General features: G+C 39.3%; 1 protein-coding gene across 11 annotated transcripts in view; it reads right to left on the bottom strand.

Moving 5' to 3' along the window:
* The window catches only part of GRIP1 (glutamate receptor interacting protein 1), a 570,734-nt gene that overhangs the window by 209,063 nt on the left and 342,938 nt on the right, over nucleotides 1–18,733 (bottom strand). For 3 of the 11 annotated variants that reach the window (XM_040982141.1, XM_040982146.1, XM_040982186.1), the window contains exon 1: nucleotides 18,142–18,366. The exons of 7 other annotated variants lie outside the window; for them this stretch is intronic. In XM_040982141.1, the coding sequence (XP_040838075.1) occupies nucleotides 18,142–18,196 (55 nt within the window). In that variant the 5' untranslated portion in view covers nucleotides 18,197–18,366. Of the gene's footprint in view, nucleotides 1–18,141; nucleotides 18,436–18,733 lie in introns of those variants that run through there. One more of the 11 variants, XM_040982190.1, reaches the window with a different exon arrangement.

The raw sequence follows: 18,733 nt of genomic DNA, 5'->3' as shown, positions 1-18,733 counted from the left end.
TCATAAACAGGAACTATCCATCAGTCAAGCTGAGCTGCACAATCTTGGACTTACGCCCAGGCCATTAACGCTTTTTCCATAGTGTGCCATAATACAACTGTCAGAATCTGGGTGGATAAGAATACTTACTTGACAGATCAAATTCTAACCCTAAAATGAGGAAGCATCCCGTTTCTTGTTAACCTTTCTCCAGACAACTTAATATTGCTTTGAGACCAACTGGAATAGTCCACGGGCTTTATTAAACTGAAATATTAGTACTATCTTGAATGCCACTGATTCATTAATCAAGGCATGGTGATTAACTATTGCCATAAAGAGCTTAGCATAAATACACTAATGATGAAATGTTTATCTTTGGGGAAAATTCTCTAACAAATCCAAAAGTGTACTTATTCTGCTGATTATGAGAAACCATATTTTAATAAATATATAAACGACTGATTGATTGACCGATTCATATGAAAGGAGGCACATCAGAGGGAGGAGACAAAGAGACAGATTTTCCATCTGCTAAATTACTCCCCAAATGGCCACAACAGCCAGGTCTGGGCCAGACTGAAGCCAGGAGTCAGGAATTCCATCTTTGTCTCTCACATGTATAGTACGGTCTTAAATATTTGGGCCATCATCCCAGGTACATGAAACAGGAAGGTAAATTGGAAGTTGAACAGCTGGAACTCCAACCAGTCCTCGGAATTGGGATGTCAGTATCGCAAGCAATGCCTTAACCAGTTGCATCAAAATGCTGGCTTATCTTTGTAGAGAACTTAATTTGGCAGACTCCTCAGGAAGTGACTATATTTAAAAGTAGATTGTGGATGCGGTTCATCTGTCTCATTCATCATCTTGGTGGCAAATTAGCAATAGCTGCTTTAAAAATGAATCCAAATAATCTGATCTGTGCTTCCCGACAGAATGCAGTGCTTTGATAGAACTGACTTGAAATGATCTGACAGATTCAAAGCGCAGGCAGCTCTATACAGTGGAGGGGGTGGCGGTGGTGGTGTGTGTGTGCACACGCAGGGGAAGGAGTCTGATTCAACTGCAATCATGCCCTACAATTTACTACGTGCGGACAGGAGTGTGACGTCTGTCTAGGATAGGAAAGAATCAGTCAGAATCTGAAGTTATCAGAATGGCACAAACTTTGCCTTCTACACAATCAGACTCTAAGGAATGAGTCTGATTTTATAAAACATACTGGAGACTACTGGCCCGGGTGGTAATAATCAGCACTGAAATTTTCACCTCCATGCAATTTTCTATAACATGTTTGAAGTAATTAGTCATGAAAAGCCACTGTATAAGGCTCGACAAACAACTGTTTCATCTATGTTCATTATATGCCAATTGATTTAGTGGCAAATCAACAAAATATAGTTTCTGCAGAATTAATATTGCTTCTCACATTTTCCTGCTTCAGCCTGGTCAGCCTTGGCTGCTATGGACACTTGGGAAAAAGTGAGGCGACACATGGGATATCCTCTGCTTTCCCGACTCTCTGCTTCTCAATAATGAAATAACAAGTATTAAAAGTAGTTTACTTTTTAAAAAATCAGTTCAAACTTACTAGTTTAAATTTCTATTGAATTAATGATCTTTGATACTCCAAGACAGTTTTGAATCTATAAAAGAGAGACATAATCCATTGCATTTTCCAAGACAGTTTAATTTGAACCCATTTTGGATAGAGTAATTATTACATCTAGTACGAGTTTTCTATAGACAAAAGTTGGGAAATGCTAAAATACAGTTCCAAAAATCAATATGGCCAGACTCTACTATCTGCATTTCCTGAAGAAGTTACTTCACTGTATTATAACATCATGTCCTTGGCTTTTACAGTGTGTCAACAAGAGAAAAATGTTTTTATAATAAGTGCATTATCTTTTTGCCATATCACAATTATACTACCTAGCATATATTACACAAACATTCATTACTTCTACAATTTATTGCCATGTACTGATAATATTCCCAAGTTTTTTAATAGGCAGTGAGATTTATAAAAACAAGAAGAGCTTTTTCACCTCCTTGAAACCTATTGAATTCACACCCAAATGTGATCTTTGGTATAAAGAGAAATGGTTTCTGGATTGCTGAAAATTTTTCTTCCCACACGTTTTCTGCCCTCTGGATTAGAATTGCGTATCTCATTGCTTAGCTGCACTATTGTTAAAACTAGTTTAATGAACTTCACCTTAATAAATATAGTAAAGATATAAGCTATAAAGAAGCAACTGAGGCAAGCATCACTGAACACTGATATCTGAGTAATCATAAGCAAGAATAATGGTACCTATTACTAGTAATATTCACGATACTTTTAAGCATTTCATCTTTCTTTTAAAAATTGAGTATTTTTAATTTGAAACAGAGATTAAAAGAGGCAGATAAGCCTCTTGTGTTCATTAGTTCACCCCCCAAATGCTTGCAACCTCCAGGACTAGGGCCAAACCAAAGGCAAGAGCCAAGAACCCAATTTGGGTCTCCCGTGTTAGGGGAAGGATTCAAATATTTGAACTGCCTTTCAGGCAGGATATGCTGCTTTCTATGTTAGAATCTGGAGTCAGAAACTCAGCTGGTCCTTGGACCCGACACCTTGATGACAGATGCAGTGTCCTACCTGGCAGGCCAAACACGTGCCTGACCTTCCCTTACGCAGCTGGCACAGGAGAGTGGAAGATATAAAGTGAAAGTCTCTCTCCCCAGTTCTTGCTTCCCTCATTCCCATTCCTCAACAGAGCATAATTTTATTTGCTATTAGAAGTTACAAACTTCTGAAGAAACTAAAATCAATGTTACATTTATTCACTAATTATCAACAGCATGCCAATGCATCTGTGAAAGAAATCTTCCCACACAACAAAGTTTTCCCTTTCTCATCTTTTTTACTAGTTACTATTTATTTCATTAGTTAGATTTATCAAATATAAATAATATCCAAAGGTTATTTTAAAATTTTCTATTTTTAAGTAAAGTTTTCATAAACACAGAAAAGTACACAAACCAAAAGGAAACTACTAGGTGACTTTTCACAATGATAATATCCACATTTCTGATGATCACAACTCAGATTAAGAAACAAACAAACCCTAGGAGTCCCCCCCATATCTCTGCAAACTACACCATCTTCTTGGCTTTCAGCTGCATATGTAAGCTTTGAATATTTCTGCACTTACTGTTTTTTCTTATTTGAAAGGCACAGTGAAGTACACAGAGACCAATACACCCGGTAAACGAATAAACAAACAAAAAACTCTTTCAACTATTGGTTTACTTCTCAAATTCCCACAAAACTTCATTTGGGCATGACCAAAACTAGGAGTCCTGAATTCCACTGCGGTATCCCACATAAGTGGCAGGAGCTCAATACTTGACCCAAAACCTGCTGACCACTTGGTGTGCCTTAGAGGGCTGGGAACAGAAGTGAGACTCAAGCGCAGGCACTTAACACAGCACGCAAGTGTCCCAACTGACAACTCAATCCACTGTATCACAAAGTCTACCCTGACCTTAAAAAAAATTATTTACATTTCTGGGGTAAGCTTATTTGACTCAAGAGTCTAAGATTCATCCCTCTTATTGCAATTAACAATAACACTTTTTAAGAATTTTATATAGACTGTCATTAACTCTATAATGCATTTATCTGTTCTATGAAGAGATACTGGGTGCTACAAGGAGTACTGTCATACATGTACAACAATCAGCCTTCTTGCTACGCTTAAAATTAGAACTGGAACTTCTGGGCTACACAATATGTATATGTTTTGTTTCATTAAATAATACTAAACAACCTCCCATAAGTAATGGTATTAAATTATATCCCCATGAGTGGCACAGGAAATTCTAATCGCTTCATATCTAGGACAACTTTTCAGAAAGCACTCTGATTAAAGTTTTTCAAATTAACAAATCAAAATCCCATAGTGCTCAACCATATATCTACACAAACTGAAGAAACTGGTAACTCTGTACTTCCCTCTGTTGATCTTCCCTACACACACGTTCAAGTTTATTGAGTATATAAGTCTTTGTCTATCATAAAAGTTCATAACATTTTCATTCCTTTGCTAATTACAATTGATTTTTGTGTTTTCTCTGTATAGATTATAAAAGTCAGAAAGACCAATAACAATTATAAAAATCATTATATACGTAATATTCACCATAGAATCAAATAATGTGACAGAATTCCTAAGGCTGCAGGTACAATTCTACATTACTCCGCCTACACCACTCAATAGAGAAGCTTCCAAATATAAAGGTCAGGATTATTCATCAGGAATTGCTGAAAAAATTATGCACTTAACATTGATTCACATTTGGATTTTTCACTTTCTGACCAGTCCTGTACTCCCTAGGATTCCTGCCTTTCTTTCTGTTGACAAAAACTTAATCAAATCTTTATTTTATCATTAATTTTATTTGTTACGTATAATTCATTGTTATGATAATTATGGATAAATTCATTATGAGAAATCCATGTTCTTTGTAAGATGCCATACTCTATGCTCTCTGACTCTAATGATGTGCACTGAGATGAACTAACTGCTCCACTTACATAGCTGCCACTCTGGGCCTCACTGCACTGCATGCAGATTAGACACCCTGCTTCTCAACTTCCATGTCTTCTTCTCTCCTGCATTCCTTTCAGAAAATGTTTACTTAAGTATACCCCCCAGCAGTTTCTTCCAAAAGATCTGTTGACATAGACTTTTCTGAATCATTGCATGCCTGAAATAATGGCTTTTATTTTATGCTCAGCCTTGACTGATAGTGCCAGGCTAGAGAGAGAATTTCTTATCAGAACCTTGAAATGAGTTTCAACATTTTTTAGGATCTAGTGTTGATGGTGTCCAATACCAAGTGTGCTCTAATTCCTTTGTAGGAAATCTATTTTTTGAAAATTCTCCCTTGACAAGCTCAAAGGAGTTCTTTCTGTCCCATATGCAGAAGGAAGAAAATGTGTAAACAGTGATCTCACCCTGATCTTCAAACCTTCCCACCCTGATCATCTACGTATAAATGTCATCCAAAAAAAATTAAAGAAAAAAATGGGGGAGAATTTTAACAGTTCTCACAAGAAATACAGATGGCAAACAAATACAATGAAAATTGTTCAAGATCGCCAGCCAACAGGGAAATGCACATCAAAACTAGATGAAACTTCTCACCATTGTCACATGGATAAAATCCAAAACACACAGTAATAACAAATGCTGGTGAGGATGTGGAAAAAAGGGAACGCTCACACACTGTTTGTAGGCATGTAACTATTGCAGCCATTGTGGAAAACAGTGTGGAGATTTGTTTTGAAACTAGAAACATACTTGCCATGTGATCCAAACTACAAAATACAGTGTGTCATAGCCACAGCACCATGTTTCTGGCAACACTGTTGATAATAGCCAATGTTTGATTCAATCCGTGTATCCATCGTCAGACGGATAAACTGTGGTATGTATATGTGCACATGTGTGGAGAGACACTGGAATAATACTCAGCTATAAGAAATGAAACTCTAGGATTTACAGTAAAATGGATTCCACTGGAGGACAACATGTTGAGTAAAAGGAACTGGATCCGGACAAATATCACATGTTCTCCCTTGCAAGCTACGATTTAAAAAAAAAAAAAAAGGAAAAGAAGAAATATCTGTGCATACCATTATTGCTGCAAATATAGTTTTGTAAAACTTTTACATCTTGCTCAAATCATTGGTTAAGAATGTTTTACTACTCTAATAATCAGTGATTATTTGAAAATATATTGTATCTGAGTGAAATAGTCATTTTTTCATTCAATTATTAGTTACAGCCTTTGTCTGTATTCCCCCTAAACTCTTCTTACTTATTAAACTTACTTGGTGAAGCATTAAGCCTCAAAAAAATATAGAGAGAGAGGCCAAAAACAAAGAAGAATGGAGTGGGAGAGAGAGAGAAGGAAAAAGGGTTGGAGGGAATGAGGAAGTGAATATCATTATGTTCTTAGAATTTTATCTATAAACTGCACTGAATCTGTTAAAAACTAGAAGAATTGAAAAAAATATTTTATTCTCTTAAAAAAAAAGTAGTAGGTTGTTCAATGCAATAGCTAGTGTGGGTTATACCTTCACATTTTCTCAACCAATTTTTTTTGGGAGCATGACAGAGCATAGTGATGGGCCAGCTTGCCTTGAAGGTCACGGGCTGCCCATGGGCAGGGAGGCAAGCAGGTGGCGCATCTGTCTATTTACCAACCCCAGAAAAATGGGATGGGCTTTGCATGACAGTCATCATCTCAGAAGATTAATACATTTCCTAGAAGACTGGTGTCCTAGTTAAAAAAAAAAAAAAGACTTTTTGCTTGTTTGTGTGACAAAAGGAAAGGAACAGACTATAGAGATTCCGTTTATCGCTTCACTCCCCAGATGACCCCAGTAGCCATGTGGCTGATCTTGGCCAAAAGCAGGAGCCAGTGCTACACGCAGGTCTCCTATGCTTGGTCTCAGGGGTACTGGTACTTGAACCATCTTGTACTTCTGTCCAGGTGCATTAGCACGCAGCTGGCTTGGAAGGAGAGCAGCCAGGACTCAAACTGGTGCTCTCAAACAGCCGCTTAATTGGCTGTGCCACCAGGCAGCCTGCTGATTTCCCAGTTTAACCTCATGGAACAATACTGTAATGCACTGCAAAAGAGATGGGGTGATTTTGAACTTTCCCAGCTGTTTTAACTTTCAAAAAATAGGTTTTTCTGCCTTCTTCTCTAGCTTCATCCCCCGCAAACAACAGAGATTTTCAAATTATTTGTGGCTCCATTACCAGGAAGTGTGAATACGTCCCCTTCTTTTCCTGTATTTGCTGTGGGCTATAAAGTCTGCTCCGACTTACCCATTTTTCCATTTTCTAGGAGTTTCTGGGAATTTCTAATTTTGTGAACTCCTATCTTCTCATTTTCAGTATGCGCCCTTCTAACCTCCAGGTTATTGTCTGACATACAGAAGAAGCAAGAGTTTGTGGTCAGTGTGGCTGAACCTCTAATTTACAAATGGGAAGTGTGCATTAAGACAAAAACTGCATTTATGTAAAAAAACATGTATTAGTGACTCTTGAAAGCAATTTTCATACTTTATGAATCAAATTTATTAATAAGCCATTTATAAAACACGGGCAATAACTGAAATTCATTTTTTTTTTTATCTGTACAAAGTCATCTAGCCTCATAGAATAGGAAAGACTCAATTCAATCAGAAGCTCAGTGGGATCCTAGATATTTCCCAGATTGAATTCAATTGGGAATTTTGTCATGCAGAATTTAACAATAGTTTGTCCTTCAGCCTCAAGCTCCCTGGTGTTGCTGCTGGCCTCCTGCCAGTATGTTCCTCCTCCAGACTGCCCTGAGCAGACATCGAGAAGAGGAGGGAGAAGAGGAGGGCATGGAACACCCCTCTGGTTAAGAGGGAAATTAGCAGGTGTTTGAGGATGCTAAAGATAGGCAAGAATATTCCTAGAGCTTGCCTCCTGCCACGATGTGAAAACCTGAAAGAATATTTTCAAAAATCAACAAAATCAAAAATCAATCTACGATGTTATTTGAAGCATTACAAGTGCAAAATGAATATATGCATCTCGTTAATCTAGAAGATCTTTGGAATTAACGCTACTGACTCCTCAGAAATGTACTGGGAATTCTCTTTGCACCCAAGGCTCTCATTTACTAGTGACACAATGATGAAGCATGGATGTCAATATCAAAAGACTTCACACTTCCACAACTCAACAAACAAACAAAATACTAATTTAATAATTTAATTAATAAATAATAACCAATTTAAATAATAACCAATTTAGAATCCACAAAGGGGGCCCGGCGCAGTGGCCTAGCGGCTAAAGTCCTCACCTTGAACGCGCTGGGATCCCATAATGGCTGCTGGTTCTAATCCCGCCAGCTCCACTTCCCATCCAGCTCTCTGCTTGTGGCCTGGGAAAGCACTCAAGGATGGCCCAAAGCCTTGAGACCCTGCACCCACATGGGAGACCCGGAAGAGGTTCCTGGTTCCCAGCTTTGGATAGGCACAGCACTGGCCATTGTGGCTACTTGGGGAGTGAACCATCGGACGGAAGATCTTCCTCTCTGTATATCTGACTTTGTAATAAAAATAAATAAATCTTAAAAAAAAAAAAGAATCCACAAAGGAAGACACAAAGGTTTTACAAATTCAAATAGTTGGGCACACATGGTCAGTGGTATATTTACAAATCAAAACCACTTTTTGAGCTACCTGAGAGACTGTAGCAGAGACAGGGATGCAGAAATGGAACTATAACTAGGAGATCAGGATGGGAGAGAAGAAGAGGCAGAGAGGAAGCGAGACTGAGAGTGAACAAACTCCAACTGCTGCCTCCTGCACATCCCCCTGGGCTGAAGCGGGAAGCCTAAAGCTCAGTTATGAAGAGGTCTTCCATGTGGATGGCTGTGGCCTCTCCACCTCCGAAAGCAGAGAGCTGGAGTCCGAAATCAGAGCTTGGAACTCAGCTACCCCAATGTGGGACACGGGCAGCTGAGCTGGCAAATTTATCTCTAGACCAAATGCCCACAGTTGTTGACAAAGTGTTAACAAAAGGATTTGGGGGAGGGGGGTGGTTTGGGGAAGGATGCCCAAATGAATAGCATTTGCCAATTTCTCTGGTGGAAATCATGCAATTTCTAACTATAAACACCATGTCACTGAATGTGGAACTGACAAGCAATGTGCAGTCAGAAATTGTGCATAGGATTTCTACCATGCAGATATGGCAGACTGAGTATAGATAGATAGAAAGTTGCAGTAAACAGTAATTATGAAGTAAAACTTGAATATTAATTATCTTTCTTTTTTACATTTGTTTGAAAGGCAGAGCAACAGAGTAAGAGTGTGACAGCCCAGCCACTGGGTCACTCCCTGTCTGCCTGTAACAGGCTGATGTGAACTACCAGGGGCCCGGGATTGAGGACCTGCACAGTGATCCAGGAAGTGACGGCCCTGGACAGTCACACACTACCAGTGACCTCTTACACACAGCAGAGATTGAGATTAGCTGAGACTTGCCTGCTGGTTCAACCAGTGTGACTGGCTGAACTCAACAAATAGCCGAGTCAATTGTCATTTTACAATCAAATGTTAAAATCTCTTATCAAAAAGGTGGGCATGTAAACGTATGATAGCCAATGAACAAGTAAGTGAAAGAAAGCCCATTCAGGTTCATGTCTTAATTGCAACCCGGAAGCATGTCTCCTAAGCTTCCTGTCCCTGTCCTGGGGAGCTCCCGTTTCTTGCCACACCTGGCTGCAACCTAGATCCAGCCTCAACTCCCTTACTCTTCCTTGCTGTTGTGGTAGTCATTCCTCATCACGTCTCTGTTTTGCATCTTGATTTTCTACCTTTCTCCTTCTCCCCCTTGTGTGCACGTGTGCTCATGTGCGCGCATGCGTGCACACACACACACACACCCCTACCCTATTATAATAAGTTTTCCTACTCATTTCCTGTATTGCACCTGTTTCCTCAGGCCTCTGGCTGCAAGTGGTCTTACTTCCAAGTCAGTCTTTTTTGTTCCATAATAAACATGCATCCATTGATTCAAACATTAATGTCTATCAAGATTATATTCATGTGTTTTCTTTATAATACAACTTCTAACTCAAATGTAATTCATCAATAAAGCTATTTGAAAATGATATAGCTTGAATTTTGCCATCTACAAAAAAAAAAGGAAAAATCTTACTTTTACTTTGTCTTTTTCTAGCATGTGATCTCTGCTCTCTCCTGTCAGTCTTTAGCTTTGCCCGAATTCCTCTTAAATTGTACAAACTGGTTTTGGATGTGACTACTCTTCAGAAACTATTCCCTCAAAGATCAGCAATGGTCTACTTAGGAAAAACAATTTCTCACCTCTTTTATTTTAATTCTCACTTTGCTTCTTGGATATTATCAAATAAAAATACCTCTTTTATTCTGTTTCTCTCTTTCACTTTAGTTGCTTTAAAAAAATCCTTAGAGGGCTCAGTGCAGTAGCCTTTGGCTAAATCCTTGCCTTACATCCACTAGGATACCATAAGGGTGCCAGTTGGTATCCAAGCTGCTCCACTTCCCATCCAGCTCCCTGCCTGTGGCCTGGGAAAGCAGTTGAGGACAGCCCAAAGCCTTGGGACCTTTTGTACCCATGTGGGAGACCTGGAAGAGGCACCTGGCTCCTGGCTTTGGATTGACTAAACTCCGGCCACTGCAGCCATTTGGGGAGTGACCCAGTAGATAGAAGATCCTCCTCTCTGTCTCTCTGTATAATTGACTTTCCAATAAACATAAGTAAATCTATAAACATTTTTTAAATCTTGAAATAAAAAGGTATACTAAATACTTTTCTCAGGAAATATGTATTAGGATGCTGGGAAATACAGAAATTCCTTAAAGACACAACAATTTATTATTCAAAAGAATGAACATTTACAAATAGACAGTATGGTGGGCTACATAATGAAGAACTACAGAGGCAATGACACAAATACTATGAGTACTGTGCACTGAAGAGTACAAATAGATAGAATAATAGGGGGAAAACAGATGCAGGGCAAAAAATATGCAGCACAAATTTAGCATATCTTCATTTAACATTAAAATGCATATACAACAAATCATAAAGTTATTTCTCTCCATTTATTGCTACTATAGCACTGGTAACCTATCTTCAGTGACATCAGATTTTATCTCTGATCCTAATTCATTTTTGAAAATGCAGATGGTAGGGCCTGGCACAGTAGTCTAGTGGCTAAAGTCCTCACTTGAATGTGCTAGGATCCCATATGCGTGCTGATTCTAATCCCAGCAACCTGTTTCCCATCCAGCTCCCTGCTGGTGGCCTGGGTAAGCAGCCAAGGATGGCCCAAGTTGGGATCTTGCACCTGTGTGGGAGACCAGGAAGAAGCTTCTGGCTCCTGGCTTCAGATCAGCTCAGCTCTGGCCACTGTGGCCACTTGGGGAGTGAATCAGCAGATGGAAGATGTTCCTCTCTCAGATTCCACCTCTCTTCATATCTGAGTTTCCAATAAAAATGAATAAATCTTTAAAAAGGGAGAGAGAAAATGCAGGTGGTAGACACGCATTGGTGCAGTGGTGAGGACACTGCCTGGGATGTCCACATCATTATATTAGGATGCCTCTGCTGATGTTCCAGCCCTGCCCCTAATGCCAGCTTCCTGCCTATGTACATCCTGGCAGAGAGAATGTGGTGGCTTAAGTGTTTAGGTCCTTGCCACTCATGTGGAAGACTCAGACAGAGTTCCAGGATTCTACCTTCAGTCCAGATGAGCTCGCAGCTGTTGTAGGCATTTCAAGGGCGAAGTGTAGGAGATAGATATCTACCATCGACACACTATCATATTTTTCAAATACAAGGAAAACAACCACACACATTTTACAATAAATAAACTGGCGGAGACATTTCCTCAGTACAAATGCTACAGTGATTTTCTTCTCGTTATTCTTCTGTGTAATAATCTACTTTGAATTATCAATAAGAAACTTTCCCTCATTTTCTTGTATTGTTCTGGCTTTTGTCACACATTATAAGGAGAGTGGCTGAGATAGGAGCATACACTTTCTTACTTCCAAGATTATTCATTCTATTCCCCTTATGCCACACACACTGATGAGGGATTCTTCACTGAGTTTGCTTTATAGCTTTAGCTGGGTGGGTCTATGCTCCCTTAGCCTTCAGCTAACATACAATAAGTGGGAACAACAAAGAAACAAGGGGTCTTAGCCCACCCTGTCCTCCAAAGTCTGCAATCAAGAGATGGTCTTAAACATTTCTGAACCTTTGCTTTCTCAATTTTCCATTGGGATAATATGTGTAAAAACAGTGTCACTGTGAAAATAAAACGAAGCAGGTTCACATGCAGTGTTTAGATAGGAGCCTGACACACAGCAATGCTCAACAAATGCTAGCTTGTTTATTTCTTTTGTTCTAGACATTTCCCAAAGTGGACTCATTTGCACATTGAAATGACTGTCCTCATTGGTCATCCCCTTCCTGGTGAACAATCAGCTTTCTTCTTTTTTTTTTTTTTTCCTTCCTCAGCAGCCAGTCTTAGCAGAAGGAGGTGGACTCCTTCGTGCTCTTGGGAAGTTATGCGCCTATACAATCAAATGTTCCTTTTGCAGGATGACTGCCTTCTGGGAAGAAGCACAGCCTTTCCAACATGCAATTTCCATCCCAAAGATGAGGAGGTAATAAACAGCCTTTCCAACATGCATCCCAAAGATGAGGAGGTAATAAATGTACCACTATATTAAGCTTAATCTGTTCTAAGAAAAGAAACAAAAAGAAGCATTTCAGACCACCTGGAAGTACAGTGTTCCAAGTCATTATTCAATATAAATCCCTTGAAACAACATATTAGGAAAAAAAGAAATACCATATTAAGAGCTACACAAAAAACCACCGCAGCCAACACAGCTCTCATGCCAGGGCAGTAAGGCACACCTGGGATCCGGCTGCACAATTCACCTATTCCAATGAATTCTTCTCTGTGTAAAAACAATGCCCCATACCTTTGCAAAAGATTAAACACCAGAAAAATCAACCTTGTTCTATGAAACATTTTAAGTGTTATTTTAAAATTTAAATGGTGAAGGGACACATAAGTTAAATATGCTAACATTGATGGCATAAAATTAAGGGGCAGAGGCAAAAGGGGAAAGGTATGTTCTCAGGTGATATTTGAAAGGATGAAAAGTTAATGAGGTGGAGAGACACAGGCAAATTGTTCCAGATGGTAGGAAGTGGCAGAGGAGGCCAGTGAGGGTTACCGCAGGCGAAGAGTGGAGAGGCAGGAGAAATGAGAGCCCGCAGAGGGAAAAAGCTTTCCTAATCCAGATGACAATCAATTCTGAATCATATCACAGAGTGAATGAGGAGCCATTAGGGGACAATGCTCAAAGAGCCATGAGAGTAGACATGGACAGATGGGGAAGCACAGAGGGATCTGAGCAGAAAATGGAAGACTATCATCAAAGGAGCAATTGTGTTCGGAATGATGATGCTGCGCTCAATAACTAATACAGAGTTGCTTGGATTAAAATATTTTGCACACAGGAATAGATAGGAAATTAATTTTCTTTTCTATTAAGACAAAAATAACCATAATTTTATTTGATTGGGGTTATAGATAAAAATTGTTTTCTGAATATTATGATTTTTGAGCATTGGATGTTGCACAGCAGTGGATTAAGGCTCCACTCAGCACTCCCACACTCCCTACCACAGCACATACAACAGAACCCTCCCTCCTCTTCCAAACAAGTTTCCTGCTAAAGCACAACTGGAGAGCAGCAGATGCTGCCTTAGTAATGGTTCCCGCCACCCATAAGAGACCTGGATGGAGTTCCTGGTTCCTTGTTTCAGCCTGGCCCAGCCCTGACTGCTGCAGGAGGTGGAGAGTAAACCAGCAGAGGCAAGATAGTCTCTTTCTGCCTCCTTCCCTCTTTCTGTCATCTGCCTTTCAGCTATATTTTCTCAAAACTGGAGAGGGGATGAGTATCAAAGGATCTCTGAGTTTACAGGGACTCAGTTCAACTGAATCCTTAGAAAGATTATCAGACAAATTGTGAGATGGTTAATGTTGGAGAGAAATAAGAATAGACTGTTGGCTAGCTAAACTGGCTGAGTTTCAGTTCTCTCTGTAGACAAATCCTATGTTAATGTCTGACCTTCCTTTTCAAGTCTGATGATTCCATCACTGGACAAGTGTATGGAGCCAAGACTGAAATGAAGGTGTAATCAACACATCTTTTAATCCTGCTCTGTGCCAATAAATAAGGCAATATAGAAGCATGCCAGGTTGGAGAATAGAAGAAAGAATATGAAGGTTAAGAGGAAGAATAAAGGAGAGAGACAGGCAGAAATTCAAATGCACCGCAGGGAGCAGCTGAGGATAGCTGCACAGGTGTCCTGGCAGCACCCCACCGTGAGGAAGGTCAACAGAGCTGCCTGAAGGAAGTTAATGGGTAACGGGTGGGGAGAGGCAGTTAGAAATCAAATGACATGTAGCCTAGCTACAATGAAAAATTTTGAAATTTGCATTAAAATGAAAACAGAGATTTTGGACAAAATTTTGAGCCAGTAGGAAGAAGACATGGAGTGACAAAATGCAAATAAAGGACTTTAGCTGTGCTCCCTGTGGGATATCAGCAAGTAGGAAGGGGCTGAGGTTGACTTTGGTAGACAGAGCAAAGCTGAGTGAAGAAAGCGCCATGGCAGGTGGTCCACAATAGCTCAGGGTCTCTTCCCTAAAAACAGTAGCGCCTGAGAAAGAAAGACATGCAGAGCAATTAGCACTAAAGAAAATGATTCTTTGCATACAAGCCAACTTGTCTCAAGGAAAAGTAATAACCTAATCATGACAACAGAAAAAGAAACAAAGCCTGGAGGAGTCAGGAAAATACATTCCCTTCTCTGAAAACATCCTTCGGAGGAACCATGTAGCCTTTAGCTGAGACAGCAGAGCTTGCAGAGGCAAGCAGCTGTGCAGGTAGGCACCAGGATGCCCAGCTTTACTGAAGAAAATCCCTTTGTCAGATACGGACAGAGAGATGAAAAAAAAAATGTTATTTTTGGACTTGACTCCAGTAGACAGGCTCATTCTGGAGGGAGGGAGGAGGGAAAAGCAGCAATGGAAGGATGGTTGGCGAGTCTCTGCTGAAATTGTGTGTCAGATGTAAAAGGAAACTGTTAATTATTTATTAAGAAGAGAAACAAATACATAAAGAAAGCTCCCTTCTGCTGGTTAACTCCCTATTTCTTGAGATGGTTGGGTCTGAGACCAGACCAGGCTCAAGCTGGATTCTGGCAACTCAATTCAGCACCTTAATATGCGTGGTGGGATGCAGTTACTTGAGCCACAGTCTGGTACCTCTCAGGGTCTGGATTAGCAGGAAGCTGCAGTCAGGAGCTGGTGCCAGGCATCAGACCCAGGCATTTTGATGTGGGACACAGAGATCTTAATCACTAGACCAAAAACCCACCCATTAAAGGATACTTTTGACAGTGATGAGCTTGATATTTTATCAGCAGAAAGTTCCTGCCATAGATGACAGGAACAGGCTTTAGGGGCAAATATTATTCTCTTGTTTTTACTCTATAATGGTATGAACCTGATAAGGAAAAGAACAGGAATAGCTGCTTGAAGTTTTATTAAGAAAAAGACTCCATTCTCAAACGTGAAAGCGCTAAAATCAACTGTAATATGTTCTTACTACAAATATGTGAACAATGTATCAATTTGGGGGATAAGTCAAAAGTTTTACCAGGGATAATGCTTTATGGATATTGTGAAATTATACCTTAGATAAAGGAAACCTTACTATCCAACAACATATTCATTTTAAAATGCTCAATTCACTCATAAAATGTCCCAGCTAAGCAGTCTAGTGCAAATTTATCAGCTCCTGATACTTACTAGGTACTTATTAAGTGTTTGTAAATAGATAATATATGGAGGATATAGAAGAAAGATGAAATACAAGTAAGGTGCTAACAATATAGAAGCATGTTGAAAATAGTCTCATTTTATTTACATTTTTCTTTGCAACAATTAGAGAGCTACTGCATCGATTATACTACATTTTCTTGTGGATGACATCAAATGCAATTAGCAAAGGAATTTTTGGAGACATGAAGTAAATCTTTAACCTCCTAAAATCTGGGCAATATTTTAGCCACAAATAGTCTAAAGAAGCTCTTGAGGTATGTGCTGAAATTCTGAGAAAATTCAAATGTCCTATCAATTTAAGATATGTTAACAGTTTGTAAGTACCTCCTTGTACCGAGCACTGTTCTAAGTCTCAAGAAGAGGATCAGGCGCAGTGCTCAATCAATATAAAAAAAATACATATCATTGGGGGTTGATGGCGAGGGTGTGGGTAGGATAAATGGGATGAAAGAAATGTAGTGCGTATCTGCCCTCACATCCAAATATCAAAGAAAGAAAATTTAAGAGAGTAATTAATCTATTTCATGGTTTCATTATTACATCCTAAGAAAATACTATCACAGATAAGGCTGGGTTTCTAGAACTCAGTACATCACACTTGGAGCAACAGGTGGCACTGCTGATGCTTGCCCTTGGGCAGGGGGACAGGTGAATGGCGAGGCAAGACCCTGTATTTCTGTTTTATTTTGCAGACATGGAGCTTTAGACAAACACGAAGAGGAGCCCAATCACAGCAAAGTGATCCCAAACTCAGATTTTATTTTGATGATAAATTGGCAATCTTAAACTGAAAAGCAATTGAAGCAGAAACAAAGATTTTGGAAAAAATATGTGAAGCAGGAACTACAAGGAAGACACTACTAATTTCTTCAAGTATCTAGATTTTTTTTCCCAAACTAAACATTTAGCACTTCTTTCAGTTCAGGAATTTAGCATTTCTTAAAGACTCAGACTCTTGAAGACTTTATAAACAAACAAAAAAAAAACCCAAAAAATATTTTTAAGAACCAGGAAGTGCTTTAGTTCATTTTGTTCATAGAATGCATGACTTAAAAAAATTCTGATCTTTATGAGTAGAAAATATTGAATGTTCCATGGTGATATTATAAGAGCATCAGACACATAACACCAAGCCAAGTCCAAGTTAAAATCAGCCAAGACAAAAGAAACCCATTTTCAAAATCAAACATAAAGGATAGTTTCTAAACAGTGGTTTATAAACAGAAATTACACATTTGTACCTACTGCATAGGATATAGTCACAACAGAATTTATAGCCCCATACAAACAGTTTAATTTAAAATGGATACTGTTCCCTATATTTCCCCCAAAGTACTTTTTAAAGGACTCACTCTGTTCCCCTAACAACTTGCAAATGCATTCGGTAAGTTGGTCTATGGTATTTATTCTCTTTCCTGTTACTGACTCAAGATCTATGTCTCACTATTTGCTTTGTGCTCATTCTTCTGCCAAATAAAATATTAATTGCAATTTTAGCTGCACTGCTGGTGATCAAAGAACTCTGATATGTCAAGCTAAACTGATAGAAATAGCATCCATTAACATATTTATAGGTTCAGAGCTTCTAGGGCATAATTACACCCATTAATTACTTGACAGTACTCTGTATTACAGGCTAAAAAAGCACACTTATACTCAGAGTGAAGCTTCTGTTTCTTTTCATGAAAAATTTTCTCTAAAGAAGATTCCATATGAAGGAAATAAGGTGGAAGGACTTGCCTATCTTTAAGAGAAAGGACATAAGAGGGTTTCTAAAGCAGCCATTCACTAACTTTGCAACAGAATGCACATGAAGTAAATGAGTTGGCACAGCTATTTCATTTCAAAGAGATTTCAAAGAAAAGCATATTTTAAAATTGCAGAAATTTAATTAACATTATGCAGTTCTAAGGGAGATGACCATCTCAAAACAATAATTCGTGAAAAGATGCAGAGCAATGATTTTTACTTTCAAATAAACTTCAAATATCACACAGAACCAAGGCATCTGGAATTATCTTCATTTATAATCATGTAATGCTAATACATAATTCTAATATATATATATATATATACATATGTATACATATATACAGAGAGAAAGAGTGAGCGAGCAAGCGAGCTGTCCTGGGATAAAGCTCATAAGATGCTGGAAATGAACAGAATAAGCAGTTATTCCATGGATTCACCAGCTGTGTGAGTCCTGAAGCTGCCAGCTGCATTCGGTGAGTGTTTCACAGAAAGGACAGGAACACACACTTGAGTCCTCTTGACCAGTTAATCAGCATGCAAAATGATGGTTTCCACAATAACTTTAGCACCAGACTCAAACACATTCCTTTCAGCTAGACATACAATCACACACACACACACACACACACACACACACACACACACACACACACACGTCAGTTCCATGATTTCAGCATGAACGTAGCCAGTAAGTAAGAGAGAAAGCAAAGCCAATTCTACCTGTGCATGGATCTCTAAACATATTTCACTGAGTTCTTTGTTGCCTGACAATAAATTGTAAAGGCGGTCATATTTAAAAGTAAAAACCATTAAGCTGTGTTTTTAGGATACTGCAAAAGACTCGCTGAGTGAATAACAAGGAAAGCACCGTACCTTTAGTAAGTCGCCTCAGAATTTGACAACGGCATTTAAAAGAGACAGCTATCATTCTTGCTCACTGCTCTCTGTGGCAAAGTGTACTCAGGGCTCTGCTCTGGCGGCTGCGGCGGCAGCAGCATATGAATTCCTTGCGCACATACCAGGAGCAAGGTAGTCCCAGTGGAGAGTGACAAAGCTTAATTCCTCTTGGCTGATGCAGAGGTCCGCTACATGTCATCTGGCAAAGCTGTGTCATTCACTACTACTTCCACCCCTGCCCGCCACAGCCTCCTCCCCTTGCACAATCACAATGGCTTAGAAAGTAAGGCGGTTTCGATAGCAACAAAGCACCAAATTGTATAGAGCAGGGACAGCGCTGGAGAGGAGCCATTCCATAAATCCAACATAAACATTGTGTACCGTATTCTGTTTCAGGCTAAGGGCTATGTATCTCAGCCAGTTCAGCCATCACTACCCCTGCTTTTCCTGCTTGGTACCAAGTCCCTGTCCTTTATAGGTCTGCTTTAAAGGGAAATGCAAGTGCATTGCTCACACCCTTACTTTAGGCAGAAATGTAAGTATCATCGGCCACATTCTTCTAACCAAA

The sequence above is a fragment of the Ochotona curzoniae genome, unplaced genomic scaffold (assembly GCF_017591425.1).
Source record: "Ochotona curzoniae isolate NIBS_2020 unplaced genomic scaffold, NIBS_Ocur_1.0 contig_1014, whole genome shotgun sequence".
NCBI classification, from domain to species: Eukaryota; Metazoa; Chordata; class Mammalia; order Lagomorpha; family Ochotonidae; genus Ochotona; species Ochotona curzoniae.
The sequence above is the reverse complement of the archived record's forward strand: the minus strand, read 5'-3'. Positions and strand labels throughout refer to the sequence as shown.